General features: G+C 40.5%; 2 protein-coding genes across 2 annotated transcripts; both read left to right on the top strand.

Annotated features, from left to right (window-relative positions):
- Positions 1–1,713: 1,713 nt before the first annotated feature.
- On the top strand, positions 1,714–2,655 carry LOC130911255 (olfactory receptor 6M1-like). The gene has a single exon (XM_057829103.1). The coding sequence runs from the start codon at positions 1,714–1,716 to the stop codon at positions 2,653–2,655; it is 942 nt and encodes a 313-aa protein (XP_057685086.1).
- A 2,844-nt stretch (positions 2,656–5,499) lies between these two features.
- On the top strand, positions 5,500–14,700 carry LOC130911242 (olfactory receptor 1509-like). Its single transcript, XM_057829082.1, has 3 exons — positions 5,500–5,905; positions 13,748–14,460; positions 14,541–14,700. The coding sequence occupies exons 2-3, from the start codon at positions 13,759–13,761 to the stop codon at positions 14,568–14,570; spliced, it is 732 nt and encodes a 243-aa protein (XP_057685065.1). The 5' UTR covers positions 5,500–5,905; positions 13,748–13,758; the 3' UTR covers positions 14,571–14,700.
- The last annotated feature ends 11,075 nt before the right edge of the window (positions 14,701–25,775 follow it).

The raw sequence follows: 25,775 nt of genomic DNA, 5'->3' as shown, positions 1-25,775 counted from the left end.
TGACAGCAAAGACGCGAAAAAAAACAGAGGTTTGTTGTGATGATTTTTTACAACAGCATAAGCACGTAGATTTAGCCCAACTGCAAGCTAGCGGTTATTTACATAGAGCTTATAATACTTGCTAAAGCAAAATTATACTGTACCATTAGCCAGGCTGTTGTTTTAGAAATATTTTCAGTATTCAGCCAGCTGTGGATTAATTTCAGTTAAATTTACTCCCCCTCCAATTTTAGAGAAATTTGGATAAAGTGTTCATCAATGTACATCAATGGCAGCACCCTCCGTAAGCGTCAATAGAATCGGAGACATTTGCGGGACAGGTTCTATAGATATCTGAGCATTTTCTGTTGATTTGGGGAAATTTTGATTTTCCCCATTGAAAATGAATGGGGAAAATTAATTTTTTCCAAATTCTGTATACAACTTTTATGCCCCTCATCGTCCCGGAATTTTTGATGCCCAAATTGTGTGATTTGGTCAAAAATTGAAGGACCAGATACATTTTGAAACTTTCCTTTTTTCCCATTCAAAATGAATGGGCAAGTTTTTGGCAAATTTCCAAGGAACCGTAAATGTTTTCCAAATTCTGTGCATAGCTTTTATGCCCCTCACCGTCCTTGAATTTTTGATGCATAAATTGTGTGATTTGGTCAAAAATTGTAGGACTAGATCAATTTAGAATTTATTTTTTCTCATTAAAAATGAATGGGCAAGTTTTTGTCAAATTTCCGGGGAACTGTATTTTTTTTCACAAATTCTGTATACAACTTTGCGGAGCCGTTTGAAAAATTCCCTGCGTTGCACAAACATTCCGGATGTGTCGATACTTGAACGGTGCTGATAGGTCAAGCTGTTCGTGCTGCGCGGCGCGCGGAAGGAATCCCATTCAAAAAAAAAACTGAATAACACTATCTGGGTCTTTTTAGACCCAGATAGTGTTATTCAGTCAATGATACTATTTACAGTGGGGGTAGAGAGTTTAGGGCGGGGGGGGGACACGAAACATATACGTCTTCCTTAGGGGAGGCGTAACAGAAAATAATTGAGAAGCACTGATATAATCGAATTGTCTCAAAATATGATTCTAATTCACATAATGATCCTATTTAAGCCTTTTTTTCTCATGTCGTATGCACTTTAAATAGCCCAAAATTGCCTGGAATTGGCTGCCACTGACAGCCATAGACGTTCAATCCGTTTGAAGTGGGAGGGATGGCAGCGAATGAACGAATGTTCATTCGCTGCCACCCTCCCACTTCAAATGGATTGGACGTCTACTAGCGATAAACTCATTCCAATTCACAGCAGAAGCTTGTTTTTCTGTTTATTATTATATGTTTGCAGAATATTGATTTCCTGACCAATGTATTGATAATCGTTGTATCGTCAAATCATCGTTATCATGAGCTTTGTATCGTAAATCGTATCGTGAGGTACCAAGAGGTTCCCACTCCTAGTATCTAAATGTGTATATTTTCATATTTACACATGTAAAGAAGTTGAACTACTACTTCTGCTTTACCCAAACCAATGTTTGTACTTCAGTTACCTTTGTCATATCAACTAATGTCATAGTTACTTGGATAAACAAATCTATAATCCCTGATGATGTTGATGTCATCAAAGATTGGGCTTAAAGCACGGCAATCGAACCACTCCTCGTGCTCTCTCACGTTGCCCGTGACCCGCTTTGATCTCCACCTCTGCGTAAGAATGGCAAACGAGTCTTGGGGCTTGATGCCCTACGTGAGCTTGGACACGTTTGTCATCCCGCACGGAGGCAAATACCCCATCTTCATCCTCGGGCTTCTCATCTACTTTGTCTGTCTCTTCAGCAACGTTACACTGCTGGCTGTGATCGTGCTGCACCGCAACCTGCACAAGCCTGTCTACTTCATTCTGTTCAGCCTGCCGCTCAACGATTTAATAGGCATCACGGCCATGCTGCCCGGAGTCCTGGCCGGAATCATTACGGAGAACAACCGTATCCCGTACCCGCTATGCGTTCTCCAAGCCTTCTTGCTGCACCTGTACGGCGGCGGCATCCTGTTCATTTTGGCTGCCATGTCCTTCGACCGATACGTGGCCATCTGCATGCCGTTACGCTACAGCCTCGTCATGACCCCCAGGGTGGTGGTCTGCGTCATCACCCTGGTGTGGGCGCTGGACTTTACCCTGATCACTTTCCTGTTCTCATTGCAGACCAGACTGCCGCGTTGCCGCTCGGACATCATGAATGTGTTCTGTGACAACCCGTCTCTGCTAAAGCTCATGTGCGGCAACAAGTCCGTCAATAACATCGTCGGGCTGCTCAACACGGCGGTCATGCAGGCGTTGAGTGTGTCTGTCCAGACATTCTCCTACGTCAAGATCCTGATCACCTGCATGGTGACAAGACGGACCGACACCAAGAAGAAAGCAGTCAACACTTGTGTGGCTCAGTTAGTCATCCTGATCGTCTTTGAGATCGTAGGCACATTTACCATCTTGTCGCACAGGTTCCAAAACGTGTCGGGCGACTTGCAGAAGGTCATGGGCGTACTGATATTTCTTATATCGCCACTACTTAACCCCCTGGTCTATGGGCTGTACACCAGCGAAATACGAAACACTGTGCTCAGGGTCTTGAAAAATAGAGTCTTTGTCTTTGTCTAAAGCGAGTGATATTGACGTTTGTGTGAAATGTTAAGCTGAAACTAATAATACCAAGCACTGAACCAATAACTTCAAGAGGGCTACGTTCATACTACAGGTCTTAATGCACGAATCCGATTTTTTCGTGTTTTTCCGACTCGAGTGAGGCATTAACTTGACGGTCTGAACGTGACAAGTCGCATAGAACTGGACCATTTCAAATCCGATCTGGGTCACTTTCGTATGTGGTTCAAATCCGATCTGGGCCACATTTTTCCAGACTGTCGCGGCGGTCTGTACTGTCCACTCTCCCAAATCGGATTTCATTCAGCAATTACGTCATCAAATAGCGAGAGAGACGTGACCGTACCGGTGCAGCTGTGCGTTATTAGCGCCTAGCTTGCAGTGAACACGGCTTTTGGGGAAGGGCTGAGCTTGACAACAGTCATAAAAAATAAAAATGGGTTGAGGATAAGCCTGAGAATGATCGGTTTTCTGTCTGCTCCATATAAGCAATATTTTAACATTGCTTACACGGCCGAGAGTCGGGGCAAACTAACCGTGTGTGTGTGTGTGACATGCACGGACAGTGCGTGCATGCTATCGATTCATATAAACTTCGAATATAAGCCTAAACGGGGATTATTTATGTCTGTTATTTGTGTCCTCCTTTTGAAAAGCAAAAAATGATATCCCTGGAATGACGGATGACGTGTGTCATTTGTTTTGATGCTTCTGCGCATGCGGGTCTTCTTGCTCAACGCGTCGGACTGCGAATTACTGCGCATGCGTAATACTTGAACGGTCTCAATGGACAAAGGCAGTCTGAACGGGCACGCCAAAAAAACGGATATGACAAAAAATCGGATTCGTGCATTAAGACCTGTAGTATGAAGGTAGCCGAGCTGACATTAATTTTCTCAAAACCTGCGAATGCAGAATCCCATTGTTTGATGTTTTGCACTTTTAGCACAGCTTGTAGTTCTCTAATTAGCCCTTAAAGGCCTACAAAATGGAGCAATTGTCAGAGAATCCTAAAATTTTAAAATAAGGTTTAAATAGGAATAAAGATCTAAATCAGGGGTCCCCAAACTTTTTCCTGTGAGGGCCACATAACATTTTCCTTCTCTGATGAGGGGCCGGGTCAGTTTGTAACAGAAAAAGTGTGACGATTGCAGGAGTGCCTAAATGTAAAAATGTATTGTCTTTCAGAAAGCCACAATCAAATAACCTTTTCTGAATTCGTCACGGAACAAAAGTAAATAAAATTTAAAAAAAATAATAATAATAATATATTATATTACATTATATAGGGCTGTGGAAATTATCGCGTTAACAGGTGGTAATTCATTTTTTTAATTAATCACGTTAAAATATTTGACGCATTTAACAAACATGCCCTGCTCAAACAGATTAAAATGACAGCACAGTGTCATGTCCATTTGTTATTGTGTTTTTTGGTGTTTTGTCACCCTCTGCTGGCGCTTGGGTGCGACTGATTTTATGGGTTTCAGGACCATTAACATTGTGTAATTATTGACATCAACAATGGCGAGCTACTAGTTTATTTTTTGTTTGAAAATTTTACAAATTTTATTAAAACGAAAACATTTAAGAGGGGTTTTAATATAAAATTTCTATAACTTGTACTAACATTTATCTTTTAAGAACTACAAGTCTTTCTATCCATGGATCGCTTTAAGAGAATGTTAATAATGTTAATGCCATTTTGTTGATTTATTGTTATAATAATATAATATTTAATATTTATTGTTATATAATGTCGCCATTCCGCATGAAAACGATGTAGTATTTATGCCAGGCCCTAGGGCACAGTGCAGATTTACAGGGCGACAGAGAATGATGCACTTTGACCCAGCTAAGCTCCCTCAGCCCGGAAAAAAATATGCCCGCCCACTCGAAGCAATGTCATTTTTCTTTTGTTCAAAAAGGCACAAAAATGGAAACATTCAACATATTTAATTTAAAAATATTATTAAAACAGTAAATTAAAGCCGACATTCCGACATATTTGCTGTTTTTAATGTTTAGTAGCACCGCTGCGCACGCCCAATATGACGTGTACGAGTGCTGATGTTATCGGCGCGGTCTCACGCCGCGGGAGCCTTTGATATGCATGACGAGGAAGCCCCCCTCAATCCCCCGCAATCGGATTCTTTAACTTTGGAAGCAGGATTCAGAATTTTTCGTCTTCGGGGGCAGTTTACATGGCGACTCTGCAACACGACGACGCAATGACTGTGTTGCGGAGTGGCCTCACGTGCATATGGTGTCGGCGAAGACGGAAGACGAAAAATTCTGAATCCTGCTTCCAAAGTGGAAGAATCCGATTGCGGGGGATTGAGGGGCGCTTCCTCAGCATGCATATCAAAGACTCCCACGGCTCAAGACCACGCTGATAACGTCAGCACTCGTACACATCATATTGGGCGTGTGCAGCGGTGCTACTAAACATTAAAAAAAGCTAATATGACAGAACGTCGGCTTTAATTTACTGTTTTAATAATGTTTTTAAATTAAATATGTTGAATGTTTCCATTCTTGTGCCTTTTTTAACAAAAGAAAAATGCCATTGCTTCGAGTGGGCGGGCATATTTTTTTCCGAGCTGAGGGAGCTTGGTGGGGTCAAACCATCATTCTCTGTCACCCTGTAAATCTGCACTGCCCCCTAGGGCCTGGCATGAATACTACATCATTTTCATGCGGAATTGCGACATTGTTCGAATGGAGATGCAAATGCAAATTTGAAATTTTTCGTATTCTCAGAGAGTCACCACGTAAACGGCCTCTCAGTTTCAGGTACTGTTGAACAATTGCTATGTATCGTCTTGGTCTCCATTTACTACTGGTGTCAACAATAATCGATGCGGCGATGCATCCCGATGCGGGCCATGGACGATGCGATTCGATGCGGGCAACAAGCCGAATCGATTCAGCACATATTAAAATATATAAGTCCGTTCAAAAATCTTCCAGTGATGCAATGGATTTGGTTTCACCATTTGTATTATTATTCTCATGTTTACCTGTAGAGGGAGCTATTGTACAAGCAATGCAGGGGGGATGAGGAACTAAAATTGGCTTCCTCACGGGAGTAACGTCACAGACATGCGCAATTGCGCAGTGGCACTCAAAGCAGAGATAAGACATAATAACAATGGCTAAAGCGGAGAAAGAGGAAGCGCGAAAGATTATTGACGCACCAAAGACATTGAAAGCAGGCATATGGAGACATTTTGGCTTCTCTGAGGTTGGTGGGAAACTTGACCAAACTTATGCGGTTTTTAAAAAATGAAAGGCTGCTAGTGTGTGTAAAAAAAAAAAAAAGAAAGAAAGAAAAAGAAAGAAAGCCCTGGTCTCATTCAAAGCACTAATTAAATGCTGTGATGTTTTTTTTATTATTTTTATATATATTACTATTTTCATTTGACTACAACCAGGAATGACACAAGAGCCTATAAAAAGGTGTTTAATGTCTGACCGCTTGTGTTGCCTCATGATTCACGAAAAATATGCTTTGTTTAGCATTTTAATGCATCCCAGGCTTTAATGCATCGTGATGCATTGCCGAATCGAACCGAATCGAATCGTGGCCCTCTTAATCGAATCGAATCGAATCGAATCGAATCGTGGCCCTCCGAATCGTAATCGAATCGAATCGTGAGGGCAGTGCCGATGCACACCTCTACCATTTACTGTCTTTATTGTGTATCATGATGTCAAAATGTTAATGCATTTAAATAATAAGTGTAAATTGAGCGGGACATATATTCATGTTCACCTGCTGTGAATTTTGCAGTGCAGCTATTTGTTAGAGAACAACTTTAGTTCAATTTGAGAACCTCCTATCCCTTTACAATACCTAAGAATTGGTGTTCTTAGGTATCGTCTAGGTGTCTTGATGTCAAAATGTTAGTTATGAGCAGTGTTGTTAATCTTACTGAAAAAAAGTAATTAATTATAGTTACAAATTACTTCTCCCAAAAAGTAATTGCGTTAGTAACTCAATTACCTGAATGTAAGAGTAATTAGTTACTTGGCAAAGTAATTGGTGATAATTACTTTTTTTTTTTTCCTCAAAAAAAAAAAAAAAAAAAAAAAAAAAAAAAACATTGGCCACACTATGTGAAGTTTTTTGTGAAGGTTTTTGGTACAATTGGCCCGAGCCCAATTCTTTACCCTAATTTACCCTTTACCCTGAATCAGCTGTTAAAACTTGTTAAAATTGCTCCCATTATTGCATTAGTTCCCTTCTCTCTACTTTCGACATATGAAAGTTTTCAAACTGTTTCATCATTTAAAGATAGATTCAAGTCAAGATTTTGCCGATTTAGAAGTATTTTAGATAAAAAGTTACTTAGGTTCGCTAGGAAGGTTCTCTACAACAGAGCCGTCCTAAAAAGTACTGCTTTAAGATGGCGGCTGTCTACTAACTCATTTAGTGCCATGTCTGTCATTTTGCATCTAGTTATATCTATGTACAGTACGTGTGATATCTATTATGTCTACCATATCTACCATAACATGCGCGCGTAGTTTGTACTAGCTATCGGCTACAACATGTATTATTGGAGCTACCTAGCATCGCGTTTGCTCGGCGTCACAACTTTCTTGTCTCCTCCATACTCCTGCTCTGTCGTCTCGGTGAGTCCGTCTCCCTCAGACTTTTCGACCAATATAGTAACGCATAGTAACGCATGCCTTTCCGTCCTCAGTAACGGTAACGGCGTTGCCAAGATGAGAAAAGTAATTAATTAGATTACCCACTACTGAAAAAAATAACGCCGTTAGTAACGCCGTTATATTGTAACGCCGTTATTAACAACACTGGTTATGAGTAATAATAATAATACATAAGGGACTGTGATTGGCTGGCAACCTGTTCAAGGTGTACCCTGGCTCCTGGTCTAATTTGGGCAAAAAATTGCCCACCTCTGCTCTACCATCAAGCATATCTAATTCTTGGAACCTCATCGTTTTGAAAGTTGATTAATTACTTTCGTAATGAGTCGACTCATCGGCTAGTATATAAATCACGTTCTTTACTGTTCTATGACTTTGGGCAAGATATTTTAACTTGAAATGTGCTTTAGAACTAAAACTTGTGCACGGAGACAAATTGGACTTGGCATACTATTTAGCTATAATTGTTTTCCAAAGTAAAAACCGATGTTAGCAAATGTCTAATTTTGATCCGTTACAAAGATAATCATCTGATTAAATTGAAGACTACATAAAAACTAAGAATATTCACCGTTTTTTTCTCTCCCTACTGTATTTTGTTGTTTTTTTTTTTATTAAAAAAGATTAAAATATTTTTCAAAAGTTATATAGTACAAGTATATCAATAAGGATACAAAATTTTATATTACAAAATTAATATTTTGCGGTTTTTCTTTAATTTTAAAAATGTGAAAAATAAAAATCAATAAAGGTATGGAATACACTCAAAAAATGCACATGCACTAGTTTAATTTTTAAATAGGTGTTTTTCATTGTATAGACACATTAGTTTTGTGTTTTTACACGTTACTGAATCCATTGTTGTATTTATCATGTAAGAGAGTTAAAACATTTATGAATAAGCATTGCTTAATAATTACGTAACGTGATTTTAACTTTTAAATAGGTGTTTTTCATCGTGTATACACATCAGCTTTGTGTTTTTACACATTACTGAATCCATTGTTGTATTACTTATGTAAAAGAGCCAATTAAAACCACAGGTGGGTAGAGCAGGCCAAAATTTTACTCAAGTAAGAGTAGTGTTACTTCAAAATAATATCACGCAAGTAAAAGTAGTCATCCAAAAAATGTACTCAAGTACATGTAAAAAAGTATCCAGTGAAAAGAATACTCAAGTAATGAGTAAAATTGTGAGTAACTGCTTATTTTTGTTTTGTTTTACTGTAAACAAGCGTATCTATATAAACTGTTGTTATAATGATAATGTACAATAACCCATTAAATAACCACATTTAGGCAAAGAAATAAAAAAAAATAAATTAAAAAAACCCATTGAATTTCAGTGAGAAAAAAAAAAAAAAAAAGCATTATTCATCCAAAGAACATGAGTGCCCTCTAGTGGAGAAAATAGTTCCTACTTTGAATAGTGAATAGTTCCTTCATAGTTAATATTATGAAGTTATAAGAATAATATCTCCGGTTTTCCATGGTCAGTTGGTGCCAAATGAAAACTGGGAAAGAGGTTTAAATCCGCGCTTTCGAGTCATGTTGAGGGCATCGCTCGATGTTAAATACTTTACTTTTTAGGTTCTTTAAAGACAGCGCGTGAATGAACAGGCTGGCGTGATCATAGAACAGCAAACTTGCGTCAGATTGGAGTAATGGAGTCATGTGATTATTGGCGCGACGTCTCACTGGTGAAATTCGTGGAGCTATTCTTGTCATTGCTGGCAAAAAAAATAATCTAAAGAAGAAAGGACTCTTGTGTCGCAAATGAAAAACAAATAAACATGAAAAGTAACACCAGTTACTTTGCCAAGTAACTAATTACTCTTACATTCAGGTAACTGAGTTACTAACTCAAATACTTTTTGGGAGAAGTAATTTGTAACTGTAATTCATTACAGTGGGGCAAATAAGTATTTAATCAACCACCAATTGTGTAAGTTCTCCTACCTGAAAATATTAGAGAGGCCTGTAATTGTCAGCATGGGTAAACTTCAACCATGAGAGAGAGAATGTGGGGGGAAAAAAACAGAAAATCACATTGTTTGATTTTTAAAGAATTTATTTCCAAATTAGAGTGGAAAATAAGTATTTTGTCACCTACAAACAAGCAAGATTTCTGGCTGTCAAAGAGGTCTAATTTCTTCTAATGAGGTCTAACAAGGCTCCACTCGTTACCTGTATTAATGGCACCTGTTTTATCTCATTATCGGCATAAAAGACACCTGTCCACAACCTCAGTCAGTCACACTCCAAACTCCACTATAGCCAAGACCAAAAAGCTGTCGAAGGACACCAGAGACAAAATTGTAGACCTGCACCAGGATGGGAAGACTGAATCTGCAATAGGAAAAACGCTTGGTGTAAGGAAATCAACTGTGGCAGCAATTATTAGAAAATGGAATACATACAAGATCACCGATAATCTCCCTCGATCTGGGGCTCCATGCAAGACCTCACCCCGTGGCGTCAAAATGATAACAAGAACGGTGAGTAAAAATCCCAGAACCACATGGGGGGACCTAATGAATGACCTACAGAGAGCTGGGACCACAGCAATAAAGGCTACTATCAGTAACACAATGCGCTGCCAGGGACTCAAATCCTGCACTGCCAGACTTGTCCCCCTGCTGAAGCCAGTACACGTCCAGGCCCGTCTGCGGTTCGCTAGAGAGTATTTGGATGATCCAGAAGAGGACAGGGAGAATGTGTTATGGTCAGATGAAACCAAAATAGAACTTTTTGGTAGAAACACAGGTTCTCGTGTTGGAAGAGAAAGAATACTGAATTGCATCCGAAGAACACCATACCCACTGTGAAGCATGGGGGTGGAAACATTGCTTTGGGGCTGTTTTTCTGCAAAGGGACCAGGACGACTGATCTGTGTAAAGGAAAGAATCAATGGGGCCATGCATCGAGAGATTTTGAGTGAAAATCTCCTTCCATCAGCAAGGGCATTGAAAATGAGACGTAGCTGGGTGTTTCAGCATGACAATGATCCCAGACACACAGCCAGGGCAACAAAGGAGTGGCTTCGTAAGAAGCATTTCAAGGTCCTGGAGTGGCCTAGCCAGTCTCCAGAACTCAACCCCATTGAAAATCTGTGGAGGGTGTTGAAAGTCCGTGTTGCCCAACGACAGCCCCAAAACATCACTGCTCTAGAGGAGATCTGCATGGAGGAATGGGCCAAAATACCAGCAACAGTGTGTGAAAAGCCTGTGAAGAGTTACAGAAAAAGTTTGGCCTCCGTTTTTGCTAACAAAGGGTACAAAACAAAGTATTGAGATGAACTTTTGGGATTGACCAAATATTTATTTTCCACCATGATTTGCAAATAAATTCTTTAAAAATCAAACGATGTGATTTTCTGTTTTTTTGTTTTTTTTTCCCCACTTTCTGTCTCATATGGTTGAGGTTTACCCATGTTGACAATTGCAGGCCTCTCTAATATTTTTGGTAACATTTTATAATAACTATCCGTTTTACTAGTTAATAGATCATTAGTAAACTGTTGATAAATGATTTCTTGTTGATTTGTGACGTATTTGTTAACAGTTTGTTAAGCATTTACAGGGTGTTCCAATATGGTTGACCCCATTCTAAGTTGATGGATCTTAATAAAACTATATACACTTTATGTTGAAGGTCATAAGTTTTATTGGTTAAATATACAAAGAAAAGTACAAATATTTGTTGGTTCTATGGCAGATTTTCATAAATGTGCAACCTAAACGCTGCCTGCAAAATGCCTTATCAAAATGCCTTTAATTTTGAAGTGAATGGCATTTCTTAACCTGAAAAGATAGAAATGCCAGACGTTACACACAAAAACGTTTCTAAACTGTGTTTCAGGTTAAGAACACCCTGTAAATGCTGAACAAACTGTTAACAAATACTTCACAAATCAACAATAAATTGGTTATCAACAGTTTACTAATGATCTATTAACTAGTAAAACGGATAGTATTATAAAGTGTTACCAACACTGATTTTCAAGTGGGAGAACTTGCACAATTAGTGGTTGACTAAATACTTAATTGCCCCACTGTAAGTACAAATATGGCCTTTTATTTGTTTGTTTTCAGAAAAATATCAGACACACAGGATGGTTCTGAGGTTGTTGTTGATGAGTTGAAGAATACAAATCATCTTCCTCCCCAAAGAGCTTTCAGCAACGTCACTCAGTTTACAATGTCTTTATAAGCAGCATCTCACACACAGAGCATCCTGCTCATTGGCACTGCTGTGTAGCCACATGTGTTGTTCAATATTTATTTTTTTTAAACTGAATTGGCTTTAATGCTGAATTAGAACGCCACTGTTATTGCGTATTGAGGTGATACATTGGTAAGTACTGCATTATTAACTGATGAATTGTTTATGATGATTTTACAGATGATCTTCGTTTTACAGCTTTCCTGACATACTGGACTACATGTATTGTGCAAATGGCATAAAAGTGTTTCTTGGAGAAATAATATAAAAGTACATTGCCATTATATTTCACTGTATTTATCCTGCCTATCCCTGTGCATATTGCTATGTTGTCATTTCCCCCCTTCCTGTCTGTTTTAGCTCTACAAATAATCTTTTTACATGAAGTGTGGTATTTTCTGTTTTAGGTGCAATTTCAGGAAGAACTTCAAATGTGTCATATCTTTTTAGGAGACAATTTATTGGACTTTTTCAGATTTTATTTTAACATTACTGTCCAACTCTTCAGTGTTTCGTCACTTTGCTGTTATTTACCACTGTGCCTTTGTGTGACTCTTTTCAGCGCTTTATCTCTTTAGAACTAATTGCTTGAGTTACAATTGATACATTATGAAGTGTTTTCTTGGACTGATGAGAAATTTTGAGAAATGTTTATATTAGGGCTGTCAAAATGATCGCATTAACGGGCGGTAATTATTTTTTTGATTTAATCACGTTAAAATATTTGACACATTTAACCCTTAAAGATCTGCAACATGAAGCAATTATCAGAGAATCCCAAAATTTGAAAAATAAGGTCCTAATGAAACCTTTTTTTCAAATTTGTAAAAAAATGTCAAAATGAATATGTGTAATAAGCGCTCTAATATCTATAACCCAAGCAAAATCATTTTTTTTTTCTCCTCATGGAACGTGCAGATGCATGTGTTGACTTGCATCCATCATTATTTTTTTCAAAAAGAAAAAATTCTGAATTACTCTCAAAATCATGAAATTTTAGGTGTATCAAATGTAATACATTTGGCAATAAAATTAATGCACATGCCCCGCTCAAACAGATTAAAATGACAGCAAAGTGTCATGTCCACTTGTTGCTTGTGTTTTTTGGTGTTTTGTCGCCCTCTGCTGGCACTTGGGTGAGACTGATTTTATGGGTTTCAGCACCATGAGCATTGTGTAATTACTGACATTAACAATGGCGAGCTACTAGTTTATTTTTTGATTGAAAATATTAAAAATTTTATTAAAACGGAAACATTAAGAGGGGTTTTAATATAACATTTCTATAACTTGTACTAACATTTATCCTTTAAGAACTACAAGTCTTTCTATCCATGGATCGCTTTAACAGAATGTTAATAATGTTAATGCCATCTTGTTGATTTATTGTTATAATAAACAAATACTTATGTACAGTATGTTGAATGTATATATCCGTCTTTTCATTCCAACAATAATTTACAGAAAAATATGTCTTATTTTATAGATGTTTGAATTGCAATTACAATTAATTCATTTTAAGCTGTGATTAACTCGATTAAAAATTTTAGTGCTGCAACGATTGAGTAGCTCGAGTATTCGATTAGAAAAAAATACTCGAATTAAATGTTTTTGTTTCGAGTATTCGTTTAATTAAAGTGGCGTTGTAATGGTTTATTTTGAAAGTGTTTGCATTTAGTTTTATTGATTAGGGCGGATACACTGCCTGGTCTGCCTCTTTTCACATAGCTGAATCCAACTGCTCCCTGTTACGACCAACGTAAGCCAAGTTTTTGTTTGAGCTAATGTTTTTTAATGCATTCATAATTTAGTTTTCAGGTATATTTAGACGTTTTTTTGTGGGAATATGTGTCCGAACCATTTGTTAAGAGCATTGTAAAAACACTTTTGCATTTTATAGCATTTAAGCTAGCGGACTTTTTCTATTTAAGTTAGCCCATTGTTCTTTTGTTGTACACAGATCCTCATTTAAAAGAAAAAAATATACCGTTTGAGGCTCAGCTCAGGTATTTTAATTTTTCGTGTTTCTTATCCGATTACTCGATTATTCGAACTAACTAGTCCATCGATTAATCAACTACTAAAATATTCGATAGCTGCAGCCCTAAAAAATTTTAATCGTTTGACAGCCCTAGTTTATATACATTTTATACTTACGTAGTTGTTTGCAAATTGCTGAACCTAGGTGGCTGAAAAATGGAGAGGCCTTACAACACATCGTCCATGCTGGTGACCCAGCACTATAACATCCCGCCCGAGGGCGTACTGCCTACCTTTTTCCTGGCCAGCCTCAGCTACATGATCATCCTACTTTGCAACCTGCTTCTCCTCCTCACCATTGTTCTGAACAAGAACCTGTGGAAGCCCATGTACCTGTTCCTGCTCAACATGCCCATCAATGACCTGCTGGGCTCGTCAGCCTTCTTCCTGCATCTGCTCAAGGAGATACTGAGCAACAGCGGGTACATGTGGTTCCCGGCGTGCGTAACTCAGGCCTTTTTCATCCACATCTATGCAGCAGCTACCGTGCTCATCCTCACCGCCATGGCGTACGACCGATACGTAGCCATCTGCCTGCCGCTCCAGTACAACACGGTGATGACGCACGGCCATGTGGTGAGGATCATCACGGCCATTTGGCTGTTGTGTTTGTTGATGATCAGCGTGCTCTTCGTCTTACTATTGCGGCTTCCGCGCTGCCGTTCCACTATTTACAACATTTACTGTGACAACCCATCCTTGCTAGCTTTGGTGTGCGCCAACACCACCGTCAACCATGCGTACGGCCTGTTCATCGTGGGCATTACCCAGTTGATGGCCAATTCCGTCATCGTTTTCTCCTACTTCCAAATCCTGATGGTGTCCTGCCGGACCCGACGAGCCGACACCAAGGCTAAGGTGATGCAGACGTGCGCCACGCACCTCTTTGTCTTTCTGTTCCTGGAATGTCTGGGGCTTTTCACCATCATCTCCTACAGGGTCAAGCAGTTCCCGCCCAGTTTACGTAATTTCATCGGGTCCTCCACCCTCATTTTCCCACCTTGGCTCAATCCAATTGTCTACGGGATCAAGACAAAAGAGATCCGAAGCATAATAGTGCACTTTTTTAGGAGGAAAATCATCCATTCTTGTGATGGAAAGCTCTGAACCTCTAGTTAATTTGTGTTGATTATTTAGAACAGGGGTGCCCAAGTCCGGTCCTTGAGAGCCCCTATCCAGCTTGTTTTCCATGTTGCCCTCCTCCAACACACCTGAATCAAATCATCCGTATCATTCTCAAGCTCCTGCAGCGCTTGCTGATGAGCTGATCATTTGATTTAGGTGTGTTAAAGGAGGGAGACATGGGAAAACAAGCCGAATAGGGGCTCTCGAGGACCAGACTTGGGCACCCCTGATTCAGAATAAATATGTGTTGACGTGACAGCAAAATTCTGAAGTTGATACTCATCTGTATGACACCTACAGGCTCAAAAAAACGAAACAGGGTATTTATGCAAGCTCCTTATCTCAAGTGGTTACACACAACTGCTTTATGTAACTGTTGCAGTAGGGCAAATAAGTATTTAGTCAACCACTAATTGTGCAAGTTCTGCCACTTGAAAATATTAGAGAGGCCTGTGATTGTCAACATGGGTAAACCTCAACCATGAGAGACAGAATGTGGGAAAAAAAACAGAAAATCACATTGTTTGATTTTAAATAATTTATTTCCAAATTAGAATGGAAAATAAGTATTTGGTCACCTACAAACAAGCAAGATTTCTGGCTGTCAAAGAGGTCAAACTTCTTCTAACGAGGTCAAACAAGGCTCCACTCCAATGAGTGCCCTTGCCAAGATCTTACAATGCGACCAAAACCTGGACAACCCGCCTGCCTGGATCGAATCAACTGAATAAACTAACCGCTGAATTATGAACTAATCTACGGGATCTAATCAACATAACGAGCACATGGACACGATCGACATGGACTATTGGGAAAATGAACAATCAAGGGGGATGGTTAAATAAAAAAAAATAAAAGAACCTTGTAATCACTACACAATCTGAATGTCAAAAATTGTTATTTGATATTTTCTGCGTCCTAAGGTATACTGTGGGCGGGTTTAAATAAGCTTCGGCTTCTCCCGTCTGCCCTTTTCTCTTCGGGTTGAATTAATTGTAAACACATATAAATTATGTATGCTTGATGGATTTGTAATGCCTGAAGGGAAAATAAATAAAGATAGAAAGAAAGATCCCCAACCTTTTTTGCACCATGGACCGGTGTGATTTGGGTCTTTTTTTCACGGACCGGTGTCCCGTCAAATTTTGCACCCTGATAAAATTTTGCTCCCAAAGCTTTTGTGGCGGTGAAAAAAAACCCTCTTTTATATTCAGTTGGACTCTCAATGTTATCCAATGGTGCTAAAAAACTATTTACATCACAAACATACATGTGCAGCACGGAATTGGCGTAAATTAATGCTTAACGACACGGCGAAGTCGTTAAGTGAGAGGGCAGTTGTTGTGTGCACTAGTGACGAGATTTGTCGTTCACTTGAGTAAACGAATCCATTCCGGTTCGTTCAGTAAAAAGATTCGTTCAAACAAATCGTTCAACGAATCGTTCGCCCCCTCATCTCCCTCCCCGCCCAAACGAATCGTTCGGTTACTGAACGGGTAGTGACGTTGCCGAACGAATCACCAAAGACCGCTTCGAAGTATAACTGAACGGGAAGTGACATTGCTTGGTCCCTCCCTCTCTTCCACATTGACCACTCGTCGTAGTTTCAGAAATGAGTGACAGGCGGTATCATTCTGCTTTCACAGACAGCCTCGTCTCCCTCCTGCTGCTGCAAAAGCGAGGGAGAACTTCCGCGTCGTCTGTCCTAGTTCTATGGGCTCAAAGTCATGGCTCGTGCTTGCATTTCGATTTAGGACACGGTTAAACATTTTCCTTTTGTGAGGGGAGTAGGGGGCGGGGGCGCACGGACTTTCTTTAGCAGGTTCTTGATCACACATACAATCACATATACAGCATGTTTGCTGTCACGAAAATAAAAATACATCGAAAGTTTAATTTCTGAATATGGAACGACCAACACATCATATTTACATCTCGCTCTGTTGTATTTTTGTTTTTTAGTATTAAGATGATCGTGTTGAATTTTTGCACTGGTATTAATAAATAAAATAATCCGGTCAGCTCCCCTGTCGTCCCCGCATCTCAGATCGTCAAATGCTGACGAGAAATAATTGTTTGCTCTTTACGATGTCGCCTTTCTACTCTCATTAGTCTGTTAAGAAAAATGTAGACATATTGCGACATCTCCCGTGTCCGCGTGCTTTGTTTTTGGGCGCTTGAGTAGCACATGATGGACGGATTGACATAATTTGTCAATCCAACCAACACCTGACACGAAAAAAAAAAAAAAACACTCGGAAAAAAATTACATGTATATACAGTTTCATTGCAAATCAGTTTTATGGTGATCATATTGTTTTTTTGCACTGGTATTAATAAATAAAATAATCCGGTCAGCTCCCCTGTCGTCCCCGCATCTCAGATCGTCAAATGCTGACGAGAAATAATTGTTAGCTCTTTACGATGTCGCCTTTCTACTCTCATTAGTCTGTTAAGAAAAATGTAGACATATTGCGACATCTCCCGTGTCTGCGTGCGTTGTTTTGGGCGCTTGAGTAGCACATGATGGACGGATTGACATCATTTGTCAAACCAACCAACACCCGACACGGAAAAAAAAAATAATAAAACACTCGGGAAAAAATTGACATGTATATACAGTTTCATTGCAAATCAGTATCATGGTGATCATACTAAATATTTTTTTCTGTGCACATATGAGGTAAATATCGCTGCCATGAAGCCTCCATATAGTGACAGTTCTCTGCCCGCTTCACTGCCGTCACGCGACCGCAGCTCAGCTTTTGCTTGCCTCGTAGCTACCCGTGTTTTAAATTACTGTAAATTTGATAGTATGTCGTCATAGGCAGTCACGAGTTTGTTGAGAAAAGTACTACTCTAAACAATGCTCGCTAGATTTGTGTGGTGTTTTTGTCTGTTTGAGCAGCATTTGATAGGCTCCACGTTAACAAATATGTGACAAAGTCATTTCCTTTCATTTTCTGATTCGTTCACTGCATAGTCATTACTGGAAAATCAAGTTAGCAGCAAGCTAGGTCAGGAGGACCGAGTCACTGAACGGGAAGTGACAAAACTCAGTCTTGCCCCCCTGCCTGCACGCTGGCTGCTTATTGGCCACACGTGGACGTGAGTGACAAACGCCCTGATTCTGTTTCCGTTCCCTCCCCTGCCCGCGATGAGGCTGGCGTCTGATTGGTCGTGTGCGATGTCAGAAGACGCTGCCGCTTGCTCAACGCCCTCCCACGCAGCGAACAAGCACCACCTTCATAGAACGAATCAGTGCAGATGATGATTAGTTCGGTCTCGTTCACCAAAACAATTCGTTCAAAAAGAACGAATCGTTCGCGACCGATACAACACTAGTGTGCACCTAACATGGCAAACGTAAGTTAATATTCCTTTCTTTAAAGAAAGTTTGTAGTGTGTACTTAGGAATCGCTGCATTCGCGGTCCTTTTTAACGTTACGCGCATGCCAACTTTGTCAGAACACCGGCAATGTGCGGCAGAAAAATACAGCAAATATAAAATAGCATTTGTTTTTAGCCCCGTCGTGTTAAGTGCAGGGAAAAAATACAACTCACCCTCTGATTCAGTGGGAGGGCTGAGTTTGTTTCGTTGAGACGAGATGGTCCCGAGATGGGAGAGTGAGAGAAGCTAGCATCACAAATACACGATGTTGGAAATTGTAGCACAGATATCAGCGCGCTCCTAGCGATGTCAGGATATTCCGAAATGACTTTAATCCAGAACTTCGGTAGAGTTGTTGTCTCAAATGTATGTTTAAGTCGCCGTGATTTGCGATCTCTACAAGCGGATATTCCTGTTCCACAGACATGCTCGAATCACTCGATTTATTCACATACATACGGGTCACGAATTCACTCCTTCGCAGTTCGTGGGTCTTTAGTGATTGGGAAGTAGCATAAATTTTGTTTTCTTTGAGGTTGTAAGCACATCTTCTGGCTCGTCAGGTTCCTTTGGTTCCTTTTCCCCCGTAAAAAGTCTGTCCAAAGACGTCTGTTATTCATTCTAGTGTGGGGGCTAATTATTTCCTGGGAATAATTGTGATTGGCGACGACTGACGTCATACGTTATTATCGAGTCCAAGCACGCATAGATATACAAAACAAGATTTAGTGCTAACAGCCCAATCAATGCATTTCTATGATGACCTCCTATCCTGTAGTTGTATATCTAGTGTAGACAGGGATATTGGTGGCACAGGCCAAAGTCAATTGGCCAGAATGCAGTCGTTAATAAATTATTAATTCTCCGCGGCCCGGTCGTTGGGGACCCCTGCTCTAGCGCAGTGATGTTTTGGGGCTGTTGTTGGGCAACACGGACTTTCAACTCCCTCCACAGATATTCTATGGGGTTGAGATCTGGAGACTGGCGAGGCCACTCCAGGACCTTGAAATGCTTCTTACGCAGGGGTGAAAGTGGTTAGAATTTCTTGTTAGAACTCCCCGATGTGAAGTTCACCACGGAGCCAGAAATTTTATTTTATTATTTATTTATTTATTTATTTATTTTTAGGGGTGGTGGTGGGGGGGTGTCAAAACTACTGAATTGCAAAGAAAACTGTTTTGGTCAGTTATTTCTATAACATACAAAAACTGATTTTCATTCAAAATTGTATTTTTTCAATGATTTGCAAAATAAAAGTTAACAAAAACAGCAAACCTCCATCTCCTAATTTTTATTTTCCCTCATTTCCTCACGTACTAAATGCCAAATCCTAACCACTTAAGAACATCGGATGTATATTAAAATTGAATTTAATGGAAACATTTACTTTTTGTTGTTTTTTTAATCATAAAGATATAAGAAACATGCATTCAGGAAAATAAGTACAAATGACATATTATGCAGAGTGAAATGGAATATATTTTGACGATCACGCGGACATTGACTTTTTTAAATATACAGGAAATAAATAAGTAGCCTAACATAAATGAACAAATATAAGTCCAACGTGCACATTGACAGCTAAGATGTTCTGAACCTCCCCATCAGAGCAAATAAAACTAAATATGATAATAAGCCTCCTTAACCCTTGCCTTGCTCTTAAAGATTTGATCCATTTTCTGTTGCATTGCCCTTTTTTTGTTGCACCAATTCAACAAACTTTTTTTTTTTTTGCTGTTTCAGAAAGCATGCACATTTGAACCAATCAGAGCTAACTATCTCTGGTGATCACATGTCAGGATGTCAGCCAATTTAATGGATAAATGAGTCCAGGCTTTTTGCTTTGCTGCGTGCATTCGCACATTGACGTGACTCGTCATCGTCACACTCAGATAACTGCAGCAGCTGGGGAAACCTCCAAGCCGTCCGTGGAATAAAATAAATAATAAATATAGGTGGAAACGGATTACGCTACACAAGCCCTTTATCGTGCTTGTTGTGAACACTTGTGTATGTAAATCTGATGGCAAGGCAAGGCAAGGCAAATTTATTTATATAGCACAATTCAACACAAGGCAATTCAAAGTGCTTTACATCACATGAAGATCATAAAAATCACATTTAAATCAACACAACGCAGAAACGAAGACAAAAGATCGCATTTAATCACAGAATAAAAATAAATAAATAAAATAAAAATAAAACAAAAACTACTACTACTAATAATAATTGAAATCAGCAATGGAGATAAAAACAAGAGGAATAGAAAGCAGGTAGAGTGAAATATATAGGCAGTTATAGATATGCAGTGCTAAACAAAAGCGTTTTTAGCCCTGATTTAAAAGAGCTAACAGTTTGAGCATACTTCAGACGTTCGGGTAACTTGTTCCAGAGGTGAGGAGCATAATAACTAAATGCTGCCTCACCCTGCTTGGTTCTTGTTCTTGGAACATGCAGAAGACCGGTTCCAGACGACCTTAGGGGTCTAGATGTCTCATAGGACTCTAACAAGCAGACTGGTGAGCAAACTGGGGGACCTGGGTCTCTCCCACAACATCTGCAGCTGGATTATGGACTTCCTGACAGACCGCTCCCAGAGGGTGAGAGTAGGACACCACCTGTCCTCTGTTCTGAGGACCAGCACCGGTTCTCCTCAGGGCTGCGTGCTCAGCCCCCTACTCTACACCCTCTACACCCACGACTGCACCCCCACCCAGCCGAACAATTCCATCATTAAGTTCGCGGACGACACCACGGTGGTGGGGCTCATCTCAGGAGGAGATGAGTCCGCTTACAGGGTGGAGGTGGAGCGTCTGTCGGGCTGGTGCACCATCAACAACCTGACTCTGAACACCTCCAAGTCGAAGGAGGTCATCGTCGACTTCAGGAGGTGTAAACCGGACATCCAGCCAATCACCATCAATGGGGACCGGGTAGAAATGGTGCCAGACTTCAGGTTCCTGGGCACCTACATCAGTGAGGACCTGACCTGGGCTGTCAACACCACAGTGATCCTGAAGAAGGCCCAACAGAGACTCTACTTCCTGAGGGTTCTCAGGAAGAACAACATTAAAACTGAGCTCTTGTTGGTCTTCTACCGCTGCTCAGTGGAGTCGGTGCTGAGCTACAGCATCTCGCTGTGGTTCTCCAGCTGCACCGCAGCAGAGCGGAACCAGCTCCAGAGGGTCATCAACACCGCCCAGAGACTGATTGGCTGCCCTCTTCCATCCCTGGAGTCAGTCTATAAGACCCGCTGCCTCAGGAGGGCTCACAGCATCACCAGAGACTCCTCACACCCTGGCCACCACCTGTTCCAACTATTACCCTCTGGGAGGCGTTTCAGGGCAATAAAGGCCAGAACTAATCGACTAAAAAACAGCTTTTATCCGAGAGCCGTCGCTGCTCTGAACGCCTCACACTGAATGTGGTTTTGGATCAATGTGCACATGTACAGTGAAATGCATATAAATTTTTTTTTCATAATCATCCTTGCCCGTGTATATATCCCCCACCTCATAGAGTGTATAGTCTTTTAAGTACTGTTATTTTATTTTGTTTATTTCCTTGTTTTTGGTCCATGAGAGCTGCTATTTTTTAATTTCGTTGTTTCTGTGTTGGAACAATGACAATAAATTATTCTGATTCTGATTCTGATTCTAACAAGTCAAGCATGTATTTTGGTCCAAGGCCATTAAGTGTTTTGTAGACGAGCAGTAGTATTTTATAGTCTATCCTTTGACTTACTGGAAGCCAGTGTAGCGATTTCAAAACTGGTGTAATGTGGTCCAGCTTCCTTGTATTTGTGAGGACTCTGGCTGCAGCATTCTGTGCCAGCTGCAACTTCCTGACTGATTTTTTATCAAGACCTGTAAATATACCGTTGCAATAGTCCAATCTGCTGAAAATGAATGCATGCATAAGTTTTTCCATGTCTTGTTGAGTCAGAAGCCCCTTAATTCTGGTTATATTTTTTAGGTGGTAATAAGCAGATTTAGTGACGGACTTTAAATGGCTATCAAATTTTAGGTCTGAGTCAATAATTACGCCAAGGTTTCTGACTTTATTTGTAGCTGTAAGTGACATTGTGCTAAGTTGGCTGCTTATCTTTGACCTTTCCTTTTTTGGCCCAAAAATGATCACCTCTGTCTTCTGCACATTTAATTGGAGAAAATTCTGGCACATCCATTCATTGATTTGATGAATGCATTTGCTCAGGGTGACTAAGGGACTATAATCATGTTGGTAGATTGTTTTCTTCTTGAAGATGAAATGCATGTGTGGCAACTTTGTATTGTTGTTTTTTTTTTTTACATAGCGTTTTGACAGTTGCTGTCATATTTTCGGAATCAAAGCACCATGTACCAGAACAGCATTCCGGCCCTGAATCTTATAGCGGAATTGCGTTCCTGACCGTTCTGGCCCACTTTCACCCGTTCTTACGAAGCCACTCCTTTGTTGCCCTGGCTGTGTGTTTGGGATCATTGTCATGCTGAAAGACCCAGCCACGTCTCATCTTCAATGCCCTTGCTGATGGAAGGAGATTTTCACTCAAAATCTCGATACATGCCCCCATTCATTCTTTCCTTTACACAGATCCAGTGTTTCCCACAGGATTTTAGGAGACTGTGGTGGGAGGGTCTCTGACCCTCGGGGTAGGGTGTGTGTGTACATTTTCAAGCCTGGTGTATCTCTTTAGGGCATTTTGAGACCACTGAATGTAATATAAATTGCTGTATATGAACATAACAGGTTGGTATCATCCTTAAGAACACACAAAGGCATATCAGGAATATTTCAAATTTAATCTTGAATCAAAAAGCCATGACACAAAGTCATTAATTCATTCACTCACTCATTCAATCCATTGTTCATTCATTCACTACTGACACACTCTGCACCCTGCCATTGAACATTTAATTTTTCTTGGCTTTGTGTACGTCCTCCTGTGACGTACACGACTCCTTTCAATTTCAAACCAAAATTTACGTCGCCTACGTTGCCTCAGCACAAGCACAGTGTTGATCCTTTGCTGCATTTCGACCATTTTGCGGGCAGTAAAACGCATGAAAACAGAGAACACAAACGGAAAGGAGGCTTCCATGTTGCTTTGCATTGACAACTTCCTTGAACTGAATGAATTCGGTCGCACTTGTCGAAGCGCATCTTAGCGTGGTGACGTCACGCACCTTACGCACGGCTGAGGAGGGGTGGGGGTTGGACGGGTGAAAAAAAAAAAAAAAAAGACGGCTTTTTTCGTCAATGGGAAAGGTGCCAAATGCCAATTGCTAGTGGGTTGCATCGGCTTGGAAAAACGCGCGTTGACCCGCTAGTTTCAGTGGGAAAGGGGCATTTAGTCAAAAGAAATTAAAGTGGGAGGGGCCTTTGGAGCACACATTGTACTCTCCTTTACTTGATAATTATGCACCTTATGCATATTTGGCACACCTGTCAGCACCTCTCGTCATGCCCTTACCCTGTTCATTGTGGAGAAGTCCCTCTCGCAGTTGACGCTGGAGACTGGAATGACCAGAGCAACTCCTGCCAAGTGGCTCAACGGGAGAGCCGGCTATATGTTCCAATCCGTGGTAAATTCGGTTTTACATGACCAAAAACACATCGAGTCGCTAAAACCAACAGTCTGTCTCGCGCTAGCCATGTTGAATATGTTGAAATGTCTCTCGCGAGTTTCTTGTCGCTTTACCGACGTCGCGTCAGCCCGTCGCTGATTGGTCCGCTCCGCTGTCTATTTGCTGTGGCTGGCTCCGCCCTGGAAATTTTTTTCTGGTGTACCAGGCTAGTAGTCCCGTCTATGAGTGCGACCTGTTGGCGCGTGCGTGTGTCTGTGTGTGTGCTCGCGCGGGTAGTAGAGTGGAATGGGCTACAGCTGTGTAATCGGCTGACTGACGCGTCTGATTATTATCTTTTTTTTTGTTGTTGTTTTTTTTCGGCGGGGGGGCAAACGAGAGGCCCGCCACAGTCTCGTTCATTGGTGGGAAACACTGAGATCAGTCGTCCTGGTCCCTTTGCAGAAAAACAGCCCCAAAGCATGAAGTTTCCACCCCCATGCTTCACAGTGGGTATGGTGTTCTTTGGATGCAATTCAGTATTCTCTCTCCTCCAAACACGAGAACCTTTGTTTCAGCAAAAAGTTCTATTTTGGTCTCATCTGACCATATCACATTCTCCCAGTCCTCTTCTGGATCATCTAAATGCTCTCTAGTGAACCGCAGACAGGCCGGGACGTGTACTTACTTCAGCAGGGGGACACGTCTGGCAGTGCAGGATTTGAGTCCCTGGCGGCGCATTGAGTTACTGTGGTCCCAGTTCTCTGTAGGTCATTCACTAGGTCCCCCCGTGTGGTTCTGGGATTTTTGCTCACTGTTCTTGTTATCATTTTGACGCCACGGGGTGAGATCTTGCATGGAGCCCCAGATCGAGGGAAATTATCAGTGGTCTTGTATGACTTCCATTTTCTAATAATTGCTCCCACAGTTGATGTCTTTACACCAAGCGTTTTACCTATAGCAGATTCAGTCTTCCCAGCCTGGTGCAGGTCTACAATTTTGTCTCTGGTGTCCTTCGACAGCTCTTTGGTCTTGGCCATAGTGGGGTTTGGAGTGTGACTGACTGAAGTTTTGGACAGGTGTCTTTTATACCGATAATGAGTTAAAACAGGTGCCATTAATACAGCTAGCGAGTGGAGCCTCGTTAGACCTCGTTAGAAGAAGTTAGACCTCTTTGACAGCCAGAAATCTTGCTTGTTTGTAGGTGACCAAATGCTTATTTTCCACTCTAATTTGGAAATAAATTCTTTAAAAAATCAAACAATGTGATTTTCTGCCCCCCCCCGACATTCTGTCTTTCATGGTTGAGGTTTACCCATGTTGACAATTACAGGCCTCGCTAATCTTTTAGAGTAGGAGAACTTGCACAATTGGTGGTTGACTAAATACTTATTTGCCCCACTGTAGCAAATATCACAGTGTCAAGACACAGCTGTGAATGGCCACAGCTGGATTTTTGGGGGATTTTATGGGTGAAACATGGTCATATAACAAGGGTCGCGATGCAGAAATCGCAGACATCAAGGAGTGGTCGAGATTTTCTTTTTTATATATTTACCCTTTTAAACGTTTCAATTTTTCTTAGTTTGGTTTGATTATTTATCATCTTACATATCGGTGAAAATTCGACGGTAACAGAAAAAATACAATTAAGCGATAGTTATGGGGTAGATATCCGTACTTTTTTACAGACACCATTTTTTTCATTGTGATGTAAGTTGTTTAAAAGTTCAAAGTATGCGAGTGAAGATTTTTTTTAAACAAAATATTAGACATCAATTAATGATTCTAAGCCAAAAATGATAGACATTTTAAAAATATAATTAATTACCTTCGTTTTATGGCTGGGTTGAAACAAAAGCGTTTGCGCGACGTCTGTAAACGGGGGTTTTCAAGGTAAAACGGACAAATTAAAAATAATTTGTGGGCTTAATGCGCCATGAATCTGCCATGGCAGCATATAGACACATTGTTCTATCAAACACAACAGTTGTTTTGGCTTAAAGTACAGCAACTTCTTTAAAAGAGGAGTGCAAGAGCCAAACTGCTTTTTCAGTCTTGTCTGTGTTTTCCGCCATATACATAACCTTTGG

This window comes from Corythoichthys intestinalis, unplaced genomic scaffold (assembly GCF_030265065.1).
Source record: "Corythoichthys intestinalis isolate RoL2023-P3 unplaced genomic scaffold, ASM3026506v1 HiC_scaffold_23, whole genome shotgun sequence".
In the NCBI taxonomy this organism is placed as follows: domain Eukaryota; kingdom Metazoa; phylum Chordata; class Actinopteri; order Syngnathiformes; family Syngnathidae; genus Corythoichthys; species Corythoichthys intestinalis.
The sequence above is the reverse complement of the archived record's forward strand: the minus strand, read 5'-3'. Positions and strand labels throughout refer to the sequence as shown.

Excerpts from the sequence above, each read along its gene's own strand:
- LOC130911255 (XM_057829103.1), top strand. The coding sequence starts at position 1,714 with ATGGCAAACGAGTCTTGGGGCTTGATGCCCTACGTGAGCTTGGACACG.
- LOC130911242 (XM_057829082.1), top strand. The coding sequence starts at position 13,759 with ATGGAGAGGCCTTACAACACATCGTCCATGCTGGTGACCCAGCACTAT. Across the intron at positions 14,461-14,540 it reads GAGCCGACACCAAGGCTAAG|GGTCAAGCAGTTCCCGCCCA; the intron begins GTGATGCAGACG and ends CATCTCCTACAG.